Genomic DNA, 22,057 nt, shown 5'->3' with positions numbered 1-22,057 from the left:
TTTACATGGTTGATAACAGTCCCACCCCAAACACATCTACATGTTCAGTTAAAGTCGTAGTGCGAAGTGCTATGTACCGCCACAAACAGGACACAGGAAGACTGAAGCCCCTGGTAAATTCACAGCCACACTGTCAGAGCTCACACCTCAACGCGCTACACGTGCGAGGGCTTGCCCAATTTTTCTTTCTTTTTTCTTTCTTTTTTCTGCAAAGTCACCTCAGTTTTGTGGGCCTAAACATACTCGAAAACGTTGCACATATATCAGGCAGGGCAAAAATTTTCATGTTTTATGGGTTTCGCAAATGGGCACGGCAAAACGACTGTCGTTACAGCAACCAGGAACACTAACGAACCAGCAGTATCAATGACCCTGGCAAACGACCCCACTGAGGTTAAATAGCTGAGTTTCCTTGCCAGTCAGTCAGAACTGAAGAAGTCCTTTGGATGAGGGACGAAACGCATTCCAGTATCTTCAACCCAGTCCAGTTGCCCTTGACTTTAACCTTCGTTGGATAACTATGACCTGGATGACTGAGAATCTTCATAGACATTTTAGTGGCTAGTTTCTATTAATTTAATCCTTGTGCAAGAAAAATGCTCTACATGGTCAGTAATCAGAACAATTTATACAGAACGAGTTCAACTTTTGTAAGTTTGCTGTAGCATGTCAATTTTTTTAATGTCCCTTCCCATCCAAGCTGTGATTGGTTGGTTGACGAAAACACATTGACGAGTGACCAGTCATACTATGTTTTGAACTGCGGCAGGGTTAGGTTGCAGTATTAACTAGCACAGTGTGCTCGCTCTTTAGGGGCATTTTGCGAATGAAACAGTCGCACTGTAGAGCTGCTAATGACCACCTTGCAGTCGCACGAATGCAACCATATGAAATTTTAACTTGCACATTTTGAAAAAATGGTCACCGTCTGGGGCCCTGGCCTCCCTGCAACAGACAGGTTGAGGAGCGTGAGTGAAGTTAGATGCACTTTTTAATCCCCTAAATTAAAATTATAAAGTTAATTTAATAAAAGAGATTAACTCTGAGCTCCTCCCGCTTGTAAACGGCTTTATATTGAGCAGAATCCGTGGCGACTTTGGGTATTTATTTGTCCAAAAAGCTCAGGTGTTGCATCACATCAGGATGCAAGCTGTAGAGTATATCTCTGCTCTGCTCTGCGGAGAATACATGTTGAGTCTTTTTTTGATTGAAGCAGTATCAAGCTGCACAGAGCAGATGAACCGGATAGATTAGTGTATAATGTAGAATAGATATCTTAGAATGCTGATGTTAGCATTAATCTCAAAGCACCATCCTGACTAAGTGCATCCTCACAAAGCTGTTAGCATGGCTGGACAGTCTTAGAGTGGTTTGGACTTCAACACCATAAATCACTTTCTAACACTTAAAATGAGCTCATGTTCCTGATCCCTCACTCGTAGAAATAACTTGTTGACTGTATTTAAAAAGGAAGGTGGAGGTCTAATGACCATGAGCCAAGTGCAGTTTTTGTGGTTATAGTATGCAGGCAAAGCATTTTAGCTATGTCAGTGTTATTGATATAAACAATATGCTATCAAGTAGTTATGTTGGTCTTGCATGAAGCTAGCTACGTACATGCTAAGATAACATTGGCGCTTCCAGTTGGTCCCAGTACAAATGCCATTACTAATACCATTGACTGTGATACACAGTATACATGTGGCAGTTGAAAATAAAGGTAGCAAAATTATATAGAATATAGTCTTGAAAGTGTAATGGTGATCTCAGGATCTGCTAGAGTAAAACCAGAGTCTAAGTGTGTCTCAGCAGCAGATAAAGACAACATTGTTGTGTAATTTTCAACTTCACTCTCCATACTTCATCTTCAGCAAAGTCCCATCTGTTCCTCTGTGCCTTTTTCAGTATTCACTGCTGTTCAAAGTCCATGCAGACTCTCTGCCTGAAACTGTTCATATAGCAGCATGGCTGTAAATGTTAATTTGAAGTGTGTGTGTGTGTGTGTGTGTGTGTGTGTGTGTGTGTGTCTGTGTCTGTGTGTGTGTGTGTGTGCGCGCGCGTGTACCTCAGGGAGCCACTGCCAGCCTACAGATATTCCTGAAGAGATACAATGAGGTGAGTTTGTGGGTTTCTTGTTTCAGCCGAGCCCCACCCACTGGTCTGTTTACAACCCTCACTGCAGGTTAACGTTGTGCTACACAAAGATGGGGAAACTAAGACTTGATTTGCACTTAAGTCGCACACACAGTGACTTCAGACTTGACTCGGACTCGTGAACATTGTTTATTTTTAGGAAACGTCTGATGAGCTTGGTGTTATTCCCCTCCCTGCGTTACCTATAGGTTGTGTTACCTAGGTAACACATACTACGTATCTGCTGCACATGGCCACACGTGAGAGAGGACAACAAACATGTTGACCGGCAGCTGCTTTGCCATTCATCATAAACTTTGGCTGTAAAACTTCATACAAAAAACAAACAAATACCACAAATACAACAAACAAAAGAAGCACTGAATGCAAAATAGGCTTGATTTACAGTGGTTTATAAGCTGTTATTAGTTGTAGATGCACTACATGGTTAAACTCTGTAAGTGAAAAACAGGTTGATCATGTAATGTTATAGTTTTATTTAGTAACATTACACTGGATTTGAGAGTCCGGGGGTGTGTTGACTTACAGTAGTTAATAAGCTGTCTTTAGTTGCATTGCACATTACATGGTTGTGCTCTGTAAGTGAAAAACAGGTTACAGTTACAGAATTCCTTATAGCTATGCAGTTTTATAAGCAGCCTGGAATGAACGCAGCAGGTGATACAACATTCATTATAACCACGAGTGACTTGAGACTTGACTTGGTCTCTAGCTCAAAGACTTGAGACTTGACCAAATACTGTACTTTTGAGCATCTCTGGTGCTACATCAGCAACACCATCTTACTGCTTGAGCTTTTTAGCATCCTCTGATCATTTGTATGTTCTGAAGCTATTCATTAAACACTACCTCTACGTAATAAATATGGCACCATCCAGTCTTTAGTGTTAAGTATTGATTTTCTCGCAGAAACACACATCATCAGTTAGATATCATTATTTTACAAGACTTGTTTATAACATAATATCATAGTGTGACAAATTTGTCCACATCAAATGGTTGCACTTTCAACGTTCAAACTATCAGTGATAAAACCTCAATGTAATTTCATGCTGTGTTTCTCCAGCAGGTCAAGCACAGTGTGACATATCTTCACGACCTGCTGATTTCACTGCAGGTACCACAAACACCAGCAGTAAAGACACCATATACAGGCCGTGGTTACGTTTCACTTTCATTCTAATTCGTCCCAACCTCCTTCTTGCCTCTAGGCTGTAGTGGTCCAGCAGGACTCATTTATCGAGGACCAGCGGCAGGCCCTGACCGACCAGCTCACCGCTAACTCCTCCAGACACTCATTCTCTTCCTCGCTCTCATCCTCTTCCTCATCACGACCCTCCTCCCTCATTGAGCAGGAGAAACACAGGAGTGTGGAGAGACAGAGACAAGAGGCAGCCAGCCTGCAGGTTCACTTTCACTGCTGCTTCAGTCTGTCTTCTTTTCACTTAATGTATCATGGCTGCAGTCAGCTTTTTTTGACTGCCTTGTTCATTAGATATGGATTCTCTGTACCCTACATTTAATCCAGCCCCACACTTAACCCATGTAGTCTTGCACTCAATGTATTATCTTTATGGTTTGTTTCAGAAACAGCAGGCTGCACACCAGGAAGAAAAGAGAAGGAGAGAAAAGGTATGGGAGTTGAAGGAGAAAGGTCTGGCAGAGCGGGAGGAGAGGCTGAGGGTGGAGGAGGACGAGACCAGGAGGAAGCATCGGGAGCTGACGGAGGACCGAGAGATGCTGCAGAGGAAGAAAGAGGAGTACCAGAGAGAGCTGGAGATGCTGAGGGAGGCCCGTAGGAGGCTAGAAAGAGACACGGAGGCTCTGAGGAGAGATACAGACAGCCTGGAAGCCATGAAGAGAGACCAGGTCTGAGTCTGGGGGGTTTCTCCCCATGTAGAGTTTATGATGCAGACAGGCTAATGAAGGTTGTTAGTCAATAGCTGTAGTCAGAGTCCACCCATGCAGGTCCCTCTGCTCCTCTGATTAGAGCTGCTCTCTGGTCGACACTGTGTGAAATTTGCTCAGGACTGGCTGACATTGCCAGACAACTACAATGAATTAAAGCTGTAACTTGTGTCACAGTAACAGCTGACAGGAGTCAGGCTTTGCATTTCTTCACTGGACTAATCAGCCGAAAACAGCGGCTAATTACACAACATATTATTTTTAGCCTTTGTCCACAGTTGGAGCATAAATAGTACTGTCAGATTCTGAAATTCATTAGTCGAAATCACAAGCCATGTTTGTTTCAAGATAATGGCATTCTTCACTTTATTTAGGCTTTGTTTGGATGTAGCTACAACAAACAAGGTGTTTCAGCTCCTGTCTCTTTATGGCACCCCTACCAAATGTTCACTTTCTTCTGATTGGACTACTTCCAGGAAGCCTGCTGAGGGGCTATGATCCTCTGTAACCAGTTCTCTTTATACACCCAATGCTGTGCGTGTGTTTTGGGGGCCAGAGTAGGTAGTATGCTTGGCCCGATTACTGTAAGTAAGTTTCTAGATGGACAGATAGCTTTAGAGTAACTGCTGCTAAGTGTAACTTTGCTTTGTAACTGCCGTTAGCTATTTATCTCAGTTAACCGAAGAGGCCCCATTACCTGGACTGGGAGCTTTATAACCCTCAAAACCTCCTCCTCCTGGCAGTCCAAAGCTCCTGTGCTAGCAGTGTAAACACCAACACTCCCAGCTAATTGCTGCTACTGTTAGCAGTAGTTAGCGGTTACTTTAGCTACAAGTAAAGCTAACACAAAACTAAACAAAGCACTTCCTGCCAGGTATACTGAAAACCCCCCAAAAATCTGCAGAGTAGTCCACAGCAGAGTGACCTCCACAGCCAGACCTCTCCATACTTACTGTTTGTGCTCCGATTCATTACATTGCTGATCACTGAGTACCAGATATTAATGTTCCTGACAATGAGACATTATTTTAGCTATTAAAGAGCATACCTGCTAGATGCAGTTGCTCAGTGTGCTGGTATAGGTGTAATGAGTAACTTAACAGCAGGCTGAAATCAGTAATGTCATTTCCAGTTTCAAGTCAGTTTCGCTGAGTGTGGTTGGGTGATGTCACAGTGTACTGACACACATTTGTGTCAAGTCCAAGTCAAACGACTGGGGTCAGCAAAAGATTTTCAGCTGCTGTTAGGTTGCTCTTCAAATGCATTCAACTGACTCAGGAAAGTCTTTGTGTCAGTGTGGATTCGTGTTCTAAGGCGCATATCATATAATCCTGAACCCAGATCTGTGGTACTCCATGACACTACATAGAAACACAACAAGGGTGTGGCTGCTGGATTAAACACTTCATATACTGTGACTTAATGTCTCTCATGTCTATGCATTATTTACAGTCGGAGCAGCTTCAGAAGTACCAGCGGACTCCCTCCACCACCTCTGAAGACTCCATAATTTTCCACAGCTCCGGGTCTCTGAATCTGGATTCAAAAGAAGCAGCAGAACAGCCAAAAGAGGTAAGAAACAAAGCTCTCAGTAGAAAATGATTCAGAGAGGGAGAACAAACCAGTGTGTTAGTTGCAGTTTAGTAGGTCGTGACATGAGTCTATAACTACAGGGACTCTCCCCTTTCTGGATGTACTGCAGGTGGAGCTCTCATCCTCTGCTCCAACCAAAGAGCTTTTTCTCCGCATCGGATCTAAGAGGATGGGCAAAAACTTTAACCCCTTCTCCTCATCTAAGCCTCAGGGAGCACAGAAGGAGTCCCAACTACCCACAAGACTGCTCCAGCTGGCCAAACCCAAAGAGAACAAAGACAAGAAGAAGAAGAAGAAGAAGGGGAAAGGAGGGGAGCAGACACAGACAGGTATGATGAATACATTCTATCCTGACATCAACAGGTCTTCACCTGGATTCTATCTGTATATCTTTGGTCGTCTTTTTGGCAGTATGGGCCTGTTAAATAAAGGGTTAATAATTGACTGCACAATGACACAGACAGAGTTGGCTTTCATCCTGTCATCCTAGTGTTAGGGTTAGGGTGTCCAGTTGGTAACATTATCCAGTGCAAAATTCTGTATTATATATATAAAATACTCAATATGGCTTTCCACATTACTTCACCTGCTAACGACAGCTGGTATTAAATGTTCCGTATTTGTATAGCGTCTTCTAGTCTTTAAAACCACTCAAATCGCTTTGTAGTCATTACATTGATCCATTCACGCACTGATGAGCAGAGGCCAGAAACAGAAACACATTCACATATTCACACACCGGGAGCAATTTGGGGTTCAGTATCTTGCCCAAGGGCACTTCAACATACAGACTAGGGGAGCCGGGGATCAAACCACCGACCTAAGTATTCTCTTCCCCTCCGAGCCACTGCCGCCCAAAATGATTATGTCAATCAAATATGATTTTAGCCTGCAAAAAATGATGTAAAGGTACAAAGCAAATCTGGAGCCATGTGAGCTTTATTGCAAAGTAGTATTTTACACGTACCAGGAATTTGCTGTGGTCATAAGGTGCTACACATAGACAAACATACAGTTGGCAAAAATAAATGTACAAAATATATACATATGAATAAACAGATGCAATATAGTAGAATAATAAATAAAGTAATAAAAGTATAGAGAAAAATAATACAACTATGTGCAGAGACAACAACGTGGCAGATATTTAAATGTGTATTACTCTGGATTTGTGTTGTAGACGTATTGCAGCGGAAGATGATATTGTCTACACAAATGTATAAATTGACATATAAAAATATAAAATAACGATTAACAATTAATAACAATAAGCCAGATGCAATATGCATGATATGAAATAAAACTAGAAAAGTCATTTCTGAAGAAATTGCGGTGTGCATGCTGGATGTTGAAGGGCTTGCGCTAAACGGAACTGCTGGCTTGAAAAGACGTGAATAGCACAAATGTATAAAAGATGTGGAAGGTTTTAAGGATTATTAAAAAGCTGACGCTAAACTGCATTGCTGACTTTAATTTGCATGAAGCAGCTGAAGGACTATGAAAACTTGGAAACATGGTAAATGTTCTAAATAATATGGATAAGATTTTAAAGTTGAATAAACTTCAAATTGCATTAATAAATGTTTTTAGGTATGAATGTACTTTTTAGCTGAAAGACATCAAAAAGTTGAAGAAATGTGTCCCAGGTATTGTGAAGATTTGACCTGTAACCTTTAGAGAATGTAGAAAAGTTTCATATGGTTAATTAGTATGAATGTGACAGTATGAAAGCTTATGATTCCCACAAAAGACGAGCCCAGTGAGGGTGCTGTTATCTGCACACTTCATGAGCTTGGGGTCTGGTGACTGGAGGTGTAGCTGTTTGTGTACAGGGAGGAGAGCAGAGGGGAAAGGAAGCATCCTGTTATGTTGTGGGGACAGAGTGGACCCAAATACAACACTTGGGATGAACAGGCTTTATTGAAGGGGGAAAAGGGGTTAAGGCAGTGAAGGTGAGGGAGAGGCGGACGCCGGGGAGACACCGGTACGGGGAACCGAGGAGACTGAGACAAGGGAACCTGGGACACTGGGGACCGAGGAAGTAAGGAGGCATGGGGAGGAGCCGGGAGGACGCCGTGGAAGAGGTCCGAGCGGAAAGGGCAGGGTGGCGTGCCCAAGTAACGGAACGGAGGACGGAGGTGAGTGAACCAGAGGGGAGGCGGACAGACAGACAGGGTTAGACACTGGGGAAAACAGAGTACTGGGAAATAGAAATTACGCAGAATACTAGAGCTTGAGTGGCAAAGTGGCACCGGGTAAGGAGCAACAGCGATCAAGCAGGGGTTGATTGGGGAATCAGGGTAGAAGTACTGTCAGAGATGAGGCTGATTGGTGTGGCAGGCAGAGGAGGTGGCTGACGAGGTGCAGGTGCGGGTCGTTGGCTGGGCTCAGGAGCGGAGGGAGAGAGAGAGGGAGAGCACACGCAGGGGAGGAGACACAGGGAGGCAGGCAGAGTACAGGAAAACACCAGGGGAAAACAGAATCACAAGCAAAAAAAGGAGAAATAAACAGGACACTCACCATCAGCCGGGCTGCCACCACAACACATCCTTGAGGGGAATCAGTGCTCATGGTTCTGGAGTCAGAAACATGTTTTCCCAGCTTCACGTGCTAGTACCTGTTGGACAGTAAGTCTGCACCTGCACCGGCAGGGTGAGTCAGGCATGCTCAGCTAGGAGAGCTTGTCTTGCAGCAGAGCTTTCAGGTGTTGGAGAATGTAGTGAAGGGCCATGTTCACTGAGTTGTCTACATATTAAATCATTACATCATCTCAATCAGCTGTGTGCTGAGGCTGCATTCTAAGGTTGCCATGGTGATGGTAAAAGCTGTCTGACTTCTGGCTTAGACAGCTGGGCTGTTTCTCAATACCAAGCTCGGACTTGGCAAGTTTGGCTCGGGAGTAAAAACTCTCCGGAACGGGAGCGCACAGTCATTCAGCCATTGGAACAGCAGCGGACTTGATGATAGTCGGACCCAAAAAGGTCGTAGAAATTTTCATCAGCTCTGTTTTGAGAAATCAACCACATATTTGTAGTTTAAACAACTATATTCCTGCATAAAAACATATTAAAACTACTATATGATACACAGCAGTATTCTAACTTACAGTTCTGAGTTTTCTCGTCCGACATTTCCGCTTTTTGGCGGCGAAATGCATTCTGGGCAGGCTTGGTAAAACGGGCGGAGTGAGAACACATCTGGGTATTTGACTGTACTTGGCTAGATGCGGACTTTTGAATTGGAACAGTACTTTGGCTGTGACTGACGTTTCACAAGAACACAAGAACAGACAAGAACGCAGATTGAGAAGCAGCCCTGGTCTCGTTGAGTTTTAACCTGAAGCACAGCTCTGCTTCACCTGCTCCGACCGAACAGACCGTAACTCTCATAGCCAGCGTAAACATATAGTAAGAGAGATAAGATTCTCATGTAGATGATGTCTCAGATTTGTGTATCTACTGTCAAAATTGTGTCCACAGCAGCAATGTTCAAATGTCCAGATTTCTGCCTCTTTCCTGAAACGGTATGGAAGTCTATGCGGCAGTTGGCTGGGACTGCTCTCACCTTCAAGCTGACTGTGCCAGCTGTGTTAGTCTGTTGGCTTTCAAAGTTACACATCACAGCAGGACAAGATTTCCAACAACTTGTGAAAAAATTCTGTATGTAGAGTGAATATTGTGTGAGATACAGAGAGTTGAAGAAAAATGTTTAAGAAGATATTGAAGTGAATTCCCACTGTCAGTTGACCCTCTCACTCTAGCTGCCAACATTCTGTCCCATAGACACTCATTATAAACTCAGAAAACGACATGAAACTTGACTTGCGATAGCGTTAAAAGTATGAATCTTCACGTGCTGTTTCCTGTCCGTCAGGAAGCCAGTGATCCACCTGCAGGTGGAGTCAGGCATGTTCAGCTGAGAGAGCTTGTCCTGCAGCAGGGCTGAGATAATGGTGTTGAAAGCAGAGCTGAAATCCACAAACAGGATCCTGGTGTAGTTTCCTGGGGAGTCCAGGTGCTGGAGGATGAAGTGAAGGGCCATGTTTACTGCCTCGTCTACAGACCTGTTGGCTCTGTAGGCGACCTGCAGGGGGTCCAGGAGTAGGTCTGTGATTGATTTAAGATGGGACAACAGAAGGCAATCAAAAGACTTCATTACCACAGACGTCAGGGCGACGGGTCTGTAGTCTTTTAGTCCTGTGGTCCTTGGTTTTTTGGGGACAGGGATGATGGAGGAGGCTTTGAAGCAGTCTGGCACATGGCATGTCTCCAGTGAGGTGTTAAAATGTCTGTGAACACCGGAGACAGCTGATCAGCACAGTGCTTCAGGGTGGATGGGGAGACAGAGTCCGGCCCAGCTGCTTTGCGGGGTTTCTGCCTCCTGAATTGTCTGTTGACATTCCTCTCTGAGATGGAGAGGGGGGAGGGGTGGAGCTGGCCCCCTCTGAGGAGGAGGAGGTGGCTGAAGCTGGAACTGAGCAAAGGAGTCATGGGGGATGGTGTCTGATTGACTCTCAAAGCGGCAGTAGAACTGGTTCAGCTCAACAACAGTCAAGACAATAAAATGAATACTGCTTTTAAAAATACATCTTTTAATGAACATTCTGCTGCAGCAACAGAAAGTTCCACTGAAATCAAGTCCTTTCATAGACCAAACAGGTATAAATTCGCTGGAGTTGCTCATTTGATGTTCATTCCGAAAACTGAATTAACTCACAAAAACAAAACAAAACAAAGCGTAACTATACTGAGACAGCTATTCGCAGCGTCATCTTCAAGCAGCGGAACTGCCACTGCTTTCTTAGATTTGTAAGTTCTCAATTTATTATCAATTTACCGATACACAGCTTCTCCATAATATACTATAATGCAACATAACGGTGCAGGACAACAACACAGTGGAAGACCCACTCATTACAGTAATTACAGTACTGCGGTCAAACTGTTAAGTGTGGCAGCAATCTCATAATATTCAGTTTTGTGTGTTGTGTGTTACTCACTAACAGTTTCGTTATCATCCAATACATTTAGCTGTGTTCACATTGCTGAGCCTTGGGTGAAAGATACAGAAATCGTTATTGAAAAGCAGCAGGCACGCTAATGCCGATGTATCACGTCTGCTGAATGCCGCTAGTGGCCACTGAAAACTACATATAGGCCCTTTAAAATAAATAACCTTTGAGAAGTACGCTTAATAGAATACTTGTTGAGAGTTAGATTTTTGAGTTTCATTAATGGTAGCTTAAATGGCACAGTAGAGATTATTATAATTATTTAGTGAGTGAAAACAGTATTCGTCTCAAAAAGAGAAACTCAGTCACTGGTTCAAAAATGCAACAGGTAAACATGGAGGTACTGGTGAGTTTCCATTAACAGCAAATGAACATTAGTTTGGCATTTTGGGAAACATTCTTAGTCCACCTGGCTCTGTCAAAATTCCATCTCTGTAAAGCTCACTTTACTGTTTTATAGGAAGCAAAGTACCTGCCTCTGTCTTGGCCAGATTATTACTTGTGTCTTAATGTCTCTTTAGAAAGCAAAGTGATGTCGGATCCTCAGAATGATGGCGATATATTCTTCTGCTGAGGACCAGACGATGCACATGTGAACTTCTACCCTTCCAGAGAAACAAGAGAGCTGGCCAGTGCATTAAACAGGACCAGAGTGACCCTTAACTCTCTATTTGGATCTAAAATGTCCACGTGTCTTTGCTGACATTCTGGCCCCTGGACACTGTCCCTGACTTCCTGTCAGACCATCATGGATGAGAAGCCAGGTTCCCCAAGATGACAGTCTGACTTACCTGCACATGGCCCAAGTAAACAAAGGTAATGACCTCCTCCCAGAGACACCATGCGAAGTTCTGATGATTTAATTGGGATCATCAAGAATATTCTTGGCACATCGACAGAATAGCTCCTCTCCATCAATTAGAGATGTGATGGAAAGCCAAGGAGGATCAAACTGTATCAGAGAACAGATTTCTTGATTTCCTCCAGCTGTCAGTCAGCACACATCACATAATGCTTCAAGTCAAATCTCCATAAGGCTTTAAGGCTTTAAACTTTGCAAACCTTAGCTTTACCCAATAATAAGTGCCAATTTCTAATGCTTGTGGAGCTGTTGACTCAGTTACACAGTCCGGGCTGAACACTTGAGGAACTTTTAACCTAGTGTCTGATTTGTGTGTCCCTACATTGACAGCTTGTCAACTTAACTGATAAAGTCAAGCTTAAAAATGTAACATAAGATGGAGGAACAGATAGCACCTGACATGGTGTTTGTAGCACTAACCCATGAACAAGTCTTCTGTTTCTCACTGTCCACACATGTGCTAAGTTCAGTATGTGAAACAAGGCGACAGACTGTCAGACATAATCCATCAATGCCACATCAGAGAGATGGAGGAATCTACAGAGACAGGACACAGGACACAAGATGTGAGTGGGAATTTGGATTAGCAAAGGCTCTCATATCGTCTCTTCCTACTGAATTAAGTGCATGCTGAAATCAGATGTTTTTAATACAGCTGTTGTCAGATCTTCATCTCCAATTTGTCTCAAATAATTCATTATTCTATTTTAGTTGGTCATGAAATGTACCAGCCAGTACAAACAACAGCTCAGTATGAGCTTTGTAGAAGAATCAGAGGTCATGGCAGTCAACACAACAGGATCAGGAATAGAGTGCTTTTATCATGCATTTTACATACATAAGAGAGTGAAATCTAATCAATTAATCAAAATTTTCTTCTATTTTTTATCTCGCACACACAAGTTATTATCTTGTACTTAAAATGAATATCATCCATCAGGACTTTTTGGGGGCTCCATGCGTATGCTATCTTCTTTCAAACATTTCACATACTTTCAAATTTTTACATGTCCATTTAATTGAAATTGTGTAATGACAAGTGGGCTTCTGGGGAAGGGATCCTTAAAGAGACAGGATCTGTCTGTCTATTTGTTTCAGACACGATGAACAGCAGATCATAGTGTGTTGGTAAGACACCCTCTTGTTTTCTGATGTGCTTCTATTTGTCAAATTAGTTTTGCTTTTACTGAGCGGCACATCCCTAATTCTCTGCAGTTCCCTCTACTCTTTGTGGCTAGTCTTTATTTTGAAACAAAGTAAACAAGTAAATAAATCAAAGTGAATTCCTCTGTGACAGAAGAATATTGCTGTTAAAAAGAGAAACTAGAGTACTAATGGAATAATGCTGCACATTATATTGATTACCATGTGTGTAATATTTACTGGTCATATGATTTTTCTTTAAATATTTTGTTTTATTTTACACCTAGTAACTATTTGAGAATTTACAGTATATATTAAAGTCAGGTTTAATCTAGAGTCATGCTTTTATTTTGGTAGAGCAAAAATAAAGTGTGCACTGAACTCAGGATTTATAAAGCAGTCATTTTAGATTTGTTCTAACTGTTTTGCATTTCATTGGAAAGACGGTTCATAAGTGGATCCTCTCTTCTGAAATGAGAGAAGATCAAAACTATTTAAAAAGAGTTTCTCTTACACAAAATCTACCTGATGCACTGCAGATATCACTCTTAGAGAGGGAGCAAAAAGAGCAGCATCTGTTAATACTCCACCCTTCCTGAAAATCCTTCCCCTTAACCCTTTGTCTTGTCTGTACTCGTCCCCTCTCCAGCCTCGCTTGGTGTTTTGATAACAAATCAAGTAGATGCCCTGAGTCTCACATTCATCCATCCTCCCATCTATCCACAATAGCTTTACATTTGTACCACACTGATTTTGTCCCCCAATTTATTTGAAGCTCTCTAAGCCATTCATGATGTCTGAATAATATTTCAGCCCACAGTGTGGTTTCCCGCCATGCTGCTGAGAGGAGCAGATTTCTACTAAGCAGCACATCCCTAATTCACTGCAGTTCCCTCTCCTCTGTGTGGCTAGTTTTCTTTAGTCCCTCAGACTCAGAAGCAAAAACACAGTGAGGTCCCTTTGGAAACCTATTCATATTTTCGGATTCACATCAAAACCAGTATTTTGACAGTATCATACAGCCTTCATAGATCTTAAATAACGGAAATGTGTTAAATTAAATGCATTAGTTGTGCATATAATACTGATCTGCTCTGTAAATAAGATGCCCTGTAGATATTTCATAGTTTGTTATGAAATGTTGTGAACTTCCAAATTAAAAGAGAAATTTCTAAGCTGTTAGATTTCAACCCCTATTATTTCATTAGTTTTGTTGTTTAATGTTTAATCAGGATGTGTCGTGTATATTTTATGAGCATGTTTCTAATTAACTTTTTGACTTTATTTTAAGATAAATGAAGAATGTATGTTTAAATACTACAGATACTTCTTGTACATTAAACAACCCAAGCTGTTTGAAACTTTATAAAGTTTAATCTTAAAAAGATACAAGGTGTTCTTTTATATATTAAAACCCATCATTTATCCTTTTTAACGCTTGTCTACATCTCCAGAAAAGTTGGGATATTTTCCAAAACGCAATAAAAACAAAAATCTGGGATTTGTTAATTCACATAAACCTTTATTTAACTGGCAAAAGTATTACCATTGGTAGTTGTGTTACATCAACTTTCCTTTTAATAACACTTTCAGATCGTTTGGGAAGTTAAGATACTAATTGTGCCAGTTTTGCAATTGGAATTTTTGTCCATTCTTGCTTGATACAAAACTTCAGCTGCTCAACAGTCTGTGGTCGCTGTTGTCTGATTCTCCTCTTCATGATGCTCCATACATACATTAGGAGACAAATCTGGAATGGAAGCAGGCCAGTCAAGCACACGCACCAAGCCACGCTTTTGTAGACCATGACAAATGAGGCCTTGGCATTGTCCTACTGAAATAAGCACGTATGTACTGGGAAGAGACAGTATGTCACATATGTTGATGGCAATGTATGTGTCTCTAAAATCCCATTATGCCTCTGCGTTGCTGAGAACTCGGAGGTCTCTCTTTCTCACAAATTTTGGCACAAAGGGGTGAGCAACGACCCCTCCTTACTTGCAAAGACTGAGCCTTTGGTGGATGCTAAAATTATAATCAATTATGACACTTCACCTGTTACAAATTAACCTGCTTATTGTGGAGTCTTCTAAACAGGTGTTACTTGAATATTCTGTGCAGGTTTCAATCTTATTTTAACTCTGTCCCAACTTTGTTGAGTCTGTTGCACAAAACTCTGTTTATATTTACAAAATACAATTACACTGGTCAGTAAAACTATTGAAAATCTTTTCTTTATACTTTTGTCAGTTAAATAAAGGTTTATGTGAATGAAAAAATCCCAAATTTTTGTTTTTATTGCGTTTCGGAAAATATACCAACTTTTCTGGAAATGGGGTTTGTATTAATGCCAACAATTAGTGTAAACACAACAGCAATGGTAGCAGCTGTGATGAGGGAGATTAGCTTAAATACCAATTTACACTTATCATCCACCTCCTCTCTGATCCAGACAACCCCCTAAAGTGATGTCCTTCAGTGGTTTATGTCCAAACCACACGGAGTTAATTTCACTGTAGTTTTAATCAGTGGAAATGAGCGTGTGCAGGGTCTTTCAGCTCAGTCCATAATCTGCAGCTTCTGGATCCCTGAAAACAAAATTAGCTGAATCACAGAAACAACATTTGATCAGAGATTTTTGTGGTTTTAAGAGGAAGTGAAACTTGAAACATTAACTTTTGCTGAGAGCTAAGCAAGCTGGGAGACTTGGCTCTCTTCTGCTCTACATTGTTCCCACTCAGTGTGCACTAGAAGTTTACTAAAACCATTCATGAGGAACTTTACAAACTCACATTGGACCTTTTTGCACTGTGAGCTTTTTTAAAAATGATTTGTCCTAAAAACAGAAGGTACAAAGTATGTTATGTAAAACCAAAACAAGGGCAAAGCAAAAAAAATGTAAATATGTTTTATGTACAAATATGAACCAAAGTATTGATGACTGTGTTTAGTTTGATGGTTTTTTTTAATAAATAATAAAGTTGTATTTAACTGTCTTCTTCCTGTTTTGAAAATGTACATTTTCCCTATTCAATAAATAACTATGCTGTTTGTTATGTCATGCATGTTGTGCGATTCTTTTGATTGAGGGAGGGGGGAGCAAGACGAAGAATTAGAAAACAAGACAAATGATTTGAAAATGTGGGTTACAATTGAGAACTCGGGTGTGAGGGGAGAAGAGTCATGAATGGTCTCTTGGTGCCTCTAGTTTAATCCTTTATGTGCTCAACATTTCAGGCTTAGCAGCGAATCACAATCAACCTTATTGGTCTAGTATTTTGCAGATGCAAGGAATTTGACTCCTGTTGTCAGTAGCTCTCAATATATTGTGCATAACTAACTCCACTGCACTGCACCGCCTGTTTTTTTTTCCTAGACCTCCCTCTATCCCTCTATACTATCAAATCGCTAGTATAGAGGGATTATTGGGTCTGAATTAAAACTAAAAGTCTAAATCAAAAAATGCATTTGGTATTTAGAAATGGGAATTTGGGAATTTGAGCATTTGGAATTTAGGATTGAGGATTGTATGCAAAGACTGGAGGCAGGGTTTGAAACGCTGGTGTGCAGAGGCACCTTATGGTCAACAGAGGGAGCTCTGAGTGCTAAAGAGCAATGAAACCAAACACAGTGAGTGAGCAGGGCTGGAGGGAAGATTATACTTCACCAGCAACGAACAGCCATCATAATCATATGAAAAGAGTTTGACATAATTTACTTGCTGATACAAAGCATTTCCCATGTGTGTTATTACATGTTGTTTCCACTTAGTTGAGCTTATTTACACTTACATGGAATGACACTAAAACTACAATCCCCTGTTAATTTAAACTCCCTTGCCAAAGACAATTAAATAGCTTTGCACGCTCCATTCAGTGCACTAACCTTCACAGCAGCAGCAGGTTACAGCTTTGTAGACCACAACACTGCTGTGCTATTTTGGCTTTGCATGCTCCATTCCAACCAATTGTTAAAATTTCTAGGACATCTGTCATACAAAGTGTACTAACCTCTTCATCCACTTCCACAACAGTGGCAGGTGATGGCAAAGTAGCACTTCCACCTAGGCAAATCCATAAATGAAACTATTGAGATGCTGCATAAACAAATAAAATCATATTTTCATCATTTTTTTCACAATTACTAATACTGCAAACATAACCAAAAATATCACTGTCTACTCAACTGTACAAACAATTCAAAATAGTGAAATATTGAATCAAATAAAAGACCTGCTGCTTAGCACGTCTCCTGCGTAAAGCAACAGCCATCCGCAATTGGTTTCTAATGTGAGAAATCAAAAATAAATCGTTAGTATAGTTGGGTATAGCTTCTTTCAGAGGATACAAACAGTTAGGAAGAAGACTTTAAAAAAAAAAAAAAAACTCAAACAGATACAATTTGCATGCAATTTCTCTTTTTGGCTGGTGAGACAGGTGTGTACACCAGGTTAAGAAGACGCAATGGGACAATCTAATTCATCGCGTCCAGCAGTGCACTGCTGAACCTGACAGGGTTCAGCGGGATGGAACACTCGTTCACCTGTGAAATAAAAAGGCAGAAAGACTATTGCCGACTACTTGTCTATGCGACTTAACTATTCTTGCGGTTGCACCAGAGGACTGCTCAACATCCTCAGTATGCCTCCTCTGTAATGACAAATTGCATAATTTATATTAAACAAACAGGCACACTTTATCAATTAATACAGTTAACTGCTAAAAGAATGTCACTTTTCAAAAAATCTCATCCACACAATTACACTGCACAAATTATCTTCCTGCCCTTCCCAGCAAGTATCCACGAAGGCTCAGAATGTGATGGCTGGACACACTGACCTCTTCTTTCACAACCACCTTTGGAACCACTTTTCGGGCTGGTGATCTCCTCGGAGCAGCCGGTGGATTTGGTGGTGGCGTCTCCAGTTCCTGATAGGCAGCAGTAGTAATTGAATGCTAGCAATGGGTATTGTGTTCTTGTTTGACTCTTAACTTACAGACTAGGGTGAATAGGATCTGCCACCTGCCTAACAACTGTCGGTTTGACATGAAAGCGTGATTACGGATGTAAATCTGCTGACGTTCTCAGGAGGGTGTCTCAGATGTTGCAAAGAACAACTGTTGGAGTCAGTAAAGAGACTGTGGTTAGGTGAGAAATGCCACGTTGTCTCAGCAGCCAGACAAACAGACTCAGAGCTTTAATCATTTTAAAAATAAGCTCAACCTTCACATCATTACAAGTAAATTATTCTTATTATATAATAGACCTATGGGCAATAACATTTCCTGCGTGGGTTCTGAGAACAGATGGGGTGTTTATTTAAATATATCACTTATTGGTGTTACAGTGGTTAGCACTGTTGCCTAACAGCAAGAAGGTCCTGGGTTCAAACCCCTGTCATCCCTGCCTTTCTGTGTGGAGTTTGCATGGTCTCTCTGGGTGCTCCGCCTTCCTCCCACCATCCAGGTTAGTTGGTGATGTTAAATTGTCCTTAAGTGTGCATGTGCCTGGTTGTTTGTCTATGAGTTTTTTACACTAAGGCAGAGACATGCGAAAGAATAGTGTCTGTATTACCTAGCCTGTCTCTCATGATATTTCCAATGAATAGACAAAGATCTGTTTCTTTTAAATACTGATAGATAAAACATCTATTTCAACAAAATAGGATATAATCTATTTAATGGGAGGAAAAAATTCCGCATAAAATAGGGGAATCCCTCTTTCCCCCCCCGAGGTGCATGATTGGGGGATTTGAAAGAGCAAGAGATGTAGACAAGATAGGTGTTAAAAAAGGGTGTGTATTTTACGATAAAGAAGTCGGAAAAAACGCTCTCAGTTCTTAAAGTACCAGTTTTTTGGCTGGTGCTGTGCTGCTTTTATCTGATTTTCTTTTTTAATATAAAAAGTTTTTTCAAAACAGCTCTGAATTGCAATGGTGGCGCAGACTGTGATCATGTGGAAAGCAGGAGACAATTTTTCATGGATGCTCAACTTCACAAAATGGGAACAGAGGATAAATTGAACACGATTCAGTGTGATCTGGCCTCGCTCTCTGCGAGTATTGGTGTGGTGAAAGCAGATATTTCAGCTCTGAAGAGCACTATCAAGGAAAACTCGAGGGCAGTTACTAAACACGAGACGGCGCTGCATACATTTGAACTCAAACTGGCAGACATGGAGGACAGGAATAGACACGCATTGAGCATGAGACTCACGCAATTGACACTTTTCACACGCTCTCACGCCATTTATCAATTTTCTCACGCACTGGAAAAACTAATGTAGCCTATAACTGATAAAATCGACTCGACACGATTACACTCCACCCAGCTGATGCGACACTGGCGGATGCTGTGACAGGAATAAGTGAGCCCGCTCTCGCGCAGTGAGTGGCAAACAGTTTGTTATTGGGTAACGTAGCTGGTCGAGTTTTGCAATATAACAAATGTAAAAATTATAATGTAAAATCTGAAGCACAAACTTGCTCTGTTGGGAAAGTCAGAAGAGGGAAGACTAAATCATGAAAGAAAAAGAAATACAGAATACTTGAAAGCCATACACCTACTAAATTATATTCTGGTATATTTTATATTTTAAATAGTCACCTGCTGTGAGTTTTGTGTTTCCGTTGACGTAGCCTAGATAAAAACATTTCCTCCAAAAATTGATGCAGAAATTTTCACCTCAATTAAGTGTTTAATGCTAAAAATTTGCTTTAACCCCCACCCACCCCCTAAATAAGTGGCTCCTCCATTGCTAAACGAAAACCTACACTCTTGCTTGGTTATCAACTAACCTATTATATTGTATTGTTATTGTAGTAATCACACAGTCAAGTGCCGAACAGGCTTTCACCCAGGCGATGGACACCGCGTGGGAAAGAGGAATTGTATATTTTCTCCTCTACGCGGCGACCCTGAAAGTCAAAGATGGGTCGGATTATCATGTTTTTAACAACCCTAGAGAAGAAGAGGATTTCCTCAACTTCCGACCGATGATGACGCAGGAGAGGTCACCATGGGGTCAGACAGACTATCTTCACACCTAGTATCCAGCCGCTCTCCCTTTTTGAAGCGGTGTATGCCACAACGGTTAATGTTTCTGACTTTAAGCGCCTGCTTGAGTGGGGGGCGCTGAAACAAGGTAACGTGCATAATACTTTACTTTCCTCCCCGTGGCTCGATTTTGGCGGGGTGTGGCCGCTGAGCTGACAGCACTTATATCGGAGACAGCGCCTGTGACCATACCAGTATTATTGATCTGATCTGTCGGCACTTCAACTCCTTGAATGTCAGAAACGTGTAATGTTGGCAGCTTTAACAGCTGCCAAGAAAATTATTGCAGTACGCTGGAAGCCCCTCACACTTTGACCATCAGACAATGGGTTTTAACCCAATAGTCTGTATAAATGGGGCCAAAGAGGTGAGCGTGAATATGTGGCTCACTATGGCTGAAGCATTGAAGCACTCACTCTGATTCTTGTGGTTCGTTGTATATCTGATCTACTGTACTTGGCATCTTGAATCACTCAATAGGTCTATATTAACTGTTCCCCTTTTGCTTTTCTTTTTCTTTTTCTCTTTTGATTATTGCTGTTTGTTTAGCCACTGTGTCTTGATTCTGTCGAGGGTTTGGGTTGGTTGGGTTTTTCAGTTGTTTCCTATGTTTTTATGTGTGGGGTTTTGAAGCCTATTTTATTCTTTTGTTCATTCGCATGTTTAATTGACTTAGTTTCTGTTTGGTCCTTTATCTTAGTTTTAGTCCTGCATTTTAGTTCTGTTTTATTCTTACTGGTCAACTTGTCAGTGTGTCTTGTCCATGTCATCTGGTTCCATATTTTGTGAGTGGTTGGTTCTTTTGTCCAGTTTCTATTCCTTTTTTATTCCTTTTATTATATCTATTCCTTAGTCCTTAGTCCTATGTCTCCATGTTTGTGTTGTCCTGTTTCCAGTTCCCTGCCCTGGTCTTGTTCTTTCTCCCTCACCTGTGTATATAGTGGTTGTCTGTCTTTCACTCCTTGCCAGTTCATTGTCCTTTTCATGTGTTCTAGTCTAGTGGTTTCGATGCCAGAGTTCTCCAGTGTTCTTTCTGTTTCTCCAGTGTTATTCGTGCCTCCTGTGTTTTTTTGCGGATTACTTTGGATTTACTTTCAGTTGGATTATTCACCGGTTGTTTTTTGGACTGCAAATACCACCTCATCTGTAATTTGCACCATGTGCTGCAATAAGGGAAGGCAAGGCAAGGCAGGAAGACCGGGGTTCGATTCCCTGACGGGCAGAGTTGGCTGTTCAACCGGCTGCCGATAATTCGTTTTAAACTCGTGCCGTAGTCATTGTTTCCGCTCACATTTCATGTGCTGCAGTGCACAGTACAAAGAAACCACACTGCCATTTAAGTTAAACACTTCCCTGTGTATGTCAGTATATTTCCTGTCCAGCCCATTTACGTGGTAAAGATGGTGATGCAGCAGTCCTTGCTTGTACAGGACAGTATTGTCGCCTGACTCTTCTCTTTCTTTGACAGAGTTCTAGCCTCTTGCCAGTACTCCTAATAACTGTCCTTCTCTTAGACATGGTTATATGGTGTGGTTTACTGGTAAGCACTTTGGTGCTTCTGGAGCACTTTGACTTTTCTACTCACAATAAACACAGACGAAGGAGCTTGTTTCCGCCCGGTTTCGAACCGGGGACCTTTCGCGTGTTAGGCGAAGGTGATAACAACGTGATACAATAAAGTTCTATTTTACGTGTACACAGTGGTACACCTTGTGTGGTTGTCTGAAAGTCTGGCCAAGTACAATTTAACTTTAAAGAGGTCACATTATGCTTTTAGGCTTTTTCCCTTTCCTTTATTGTGTTATATGTCTCTTTTTGTGCATGTAATAGGATTGCAAAGTGAAAAAGCCCAAAGGTATCATCAAGGTTGTTACACAGTTTTAGCATATTGATGTGACAGACCACGTGTTTTCTGGCATCCTATTAGGGGTACTGATTACATCGTCTGTCTTGCCACACTGTTGACGCTCATCGTACAGACCGGAAAAACCCAGCAGAGAGAGCAGAACTGGGAATAGGCCACCCACGGAGCCAACGCTTTGTCTGCAACTTGGACATGTCCGACAACAGGCGAATGATGGGGCTAGCGTTCCATTTCAGGCTGGGAACTAGTAAGCGCCTCCCTTGCGAAAAATCGGCCATGATGCAAGCGCTCCCGGAATTAGCATATATGGTCCAGCACGGGGAGTCCACGGAGATAAGCAAATTCCTCAACTTTACAAGCAGTAGGCCTACACCTTTTGTCAAATAAGCTTTCCCTGTCCCTAGCAAACTCTACACAGGTTTGGGTCAAACTTTTCTTGTGGCCTCTAAACTGATGCCTGTGAGCCT

General features: G+C 41.6%; 1 protein-coding gene across 5 annotated transcripts in view; it reads left to right on the top strand.

Annotated features, from left to right (window-relative positions):
• The window catches only part of LOC119894408 (A-kinase anchor protein 13-like), a 184,601-nt gene extending 168,869 nt beyond the window's left edge, over window positions 1–15,732 (top strand). For 4 of the 5 annotated variants that reach the window (XM_038707143.1, XM_038707144.1, XM_038707142.1 and 1 more), the window contains 7 exons: window positions 2,071–2,115; window positions 3,221–3,271; window positions 3,366–3,560; window positions 3,742–4,023; window positions 5,515–5,634; window positions 5,765–5,984; window positions 11,188–15,732. In XM_038707143.1, coding sequence (XP_038563071.1) covers window positions 2,071–2,115; window positions 3,221–3,271; window positions 3,366–3,560; window positions 3,742–4,023; window positions 5,515–5,634; window positions 5,765–5,984; window positions 11,188–11,240 — 966 coding nt within the window. In that variant the 3' untranslated portion in view covers window positions 11,241–15,732. The remainder of the gene's footprint in view (window positions 1–2,070; window positions 2,116–3,220; window positions 3,272–3,365; window positions 3,561–3,741; window positions 4,024–5,514; window positions 5,635–5,764; window positions 5,985–11,187) is intronic. The other variant, XM_038707141.1, reaches the window with a different exon arrangement.
• Window positions 15,733–22,057: the final 6,325 nt, after the last annotated feature.

This window comes from Micropterus salmoides, unplaced genomic scaffold, assembly GCF_014851395.1.
Source record: "Micropterus salmoides isolate LMB-PRFRI ecotype aquatic unplaced genomic scaffold, ASM1485139v1 Ms_hic_scaffold_8, whole genome shotgun sequence".
Taxonomy (NCBI): Eukaryota; Metazoa; Chordata; class Actinopteri; order Centrarchiformes; family Centrarchidae; genus Micropterus; species Micropterus salmoides.
The sequence above is the reverse complement of the archived record's forward strand: the minus strand, read 5'-3'. Positions and strand labels throughout refer to the sequence as shown.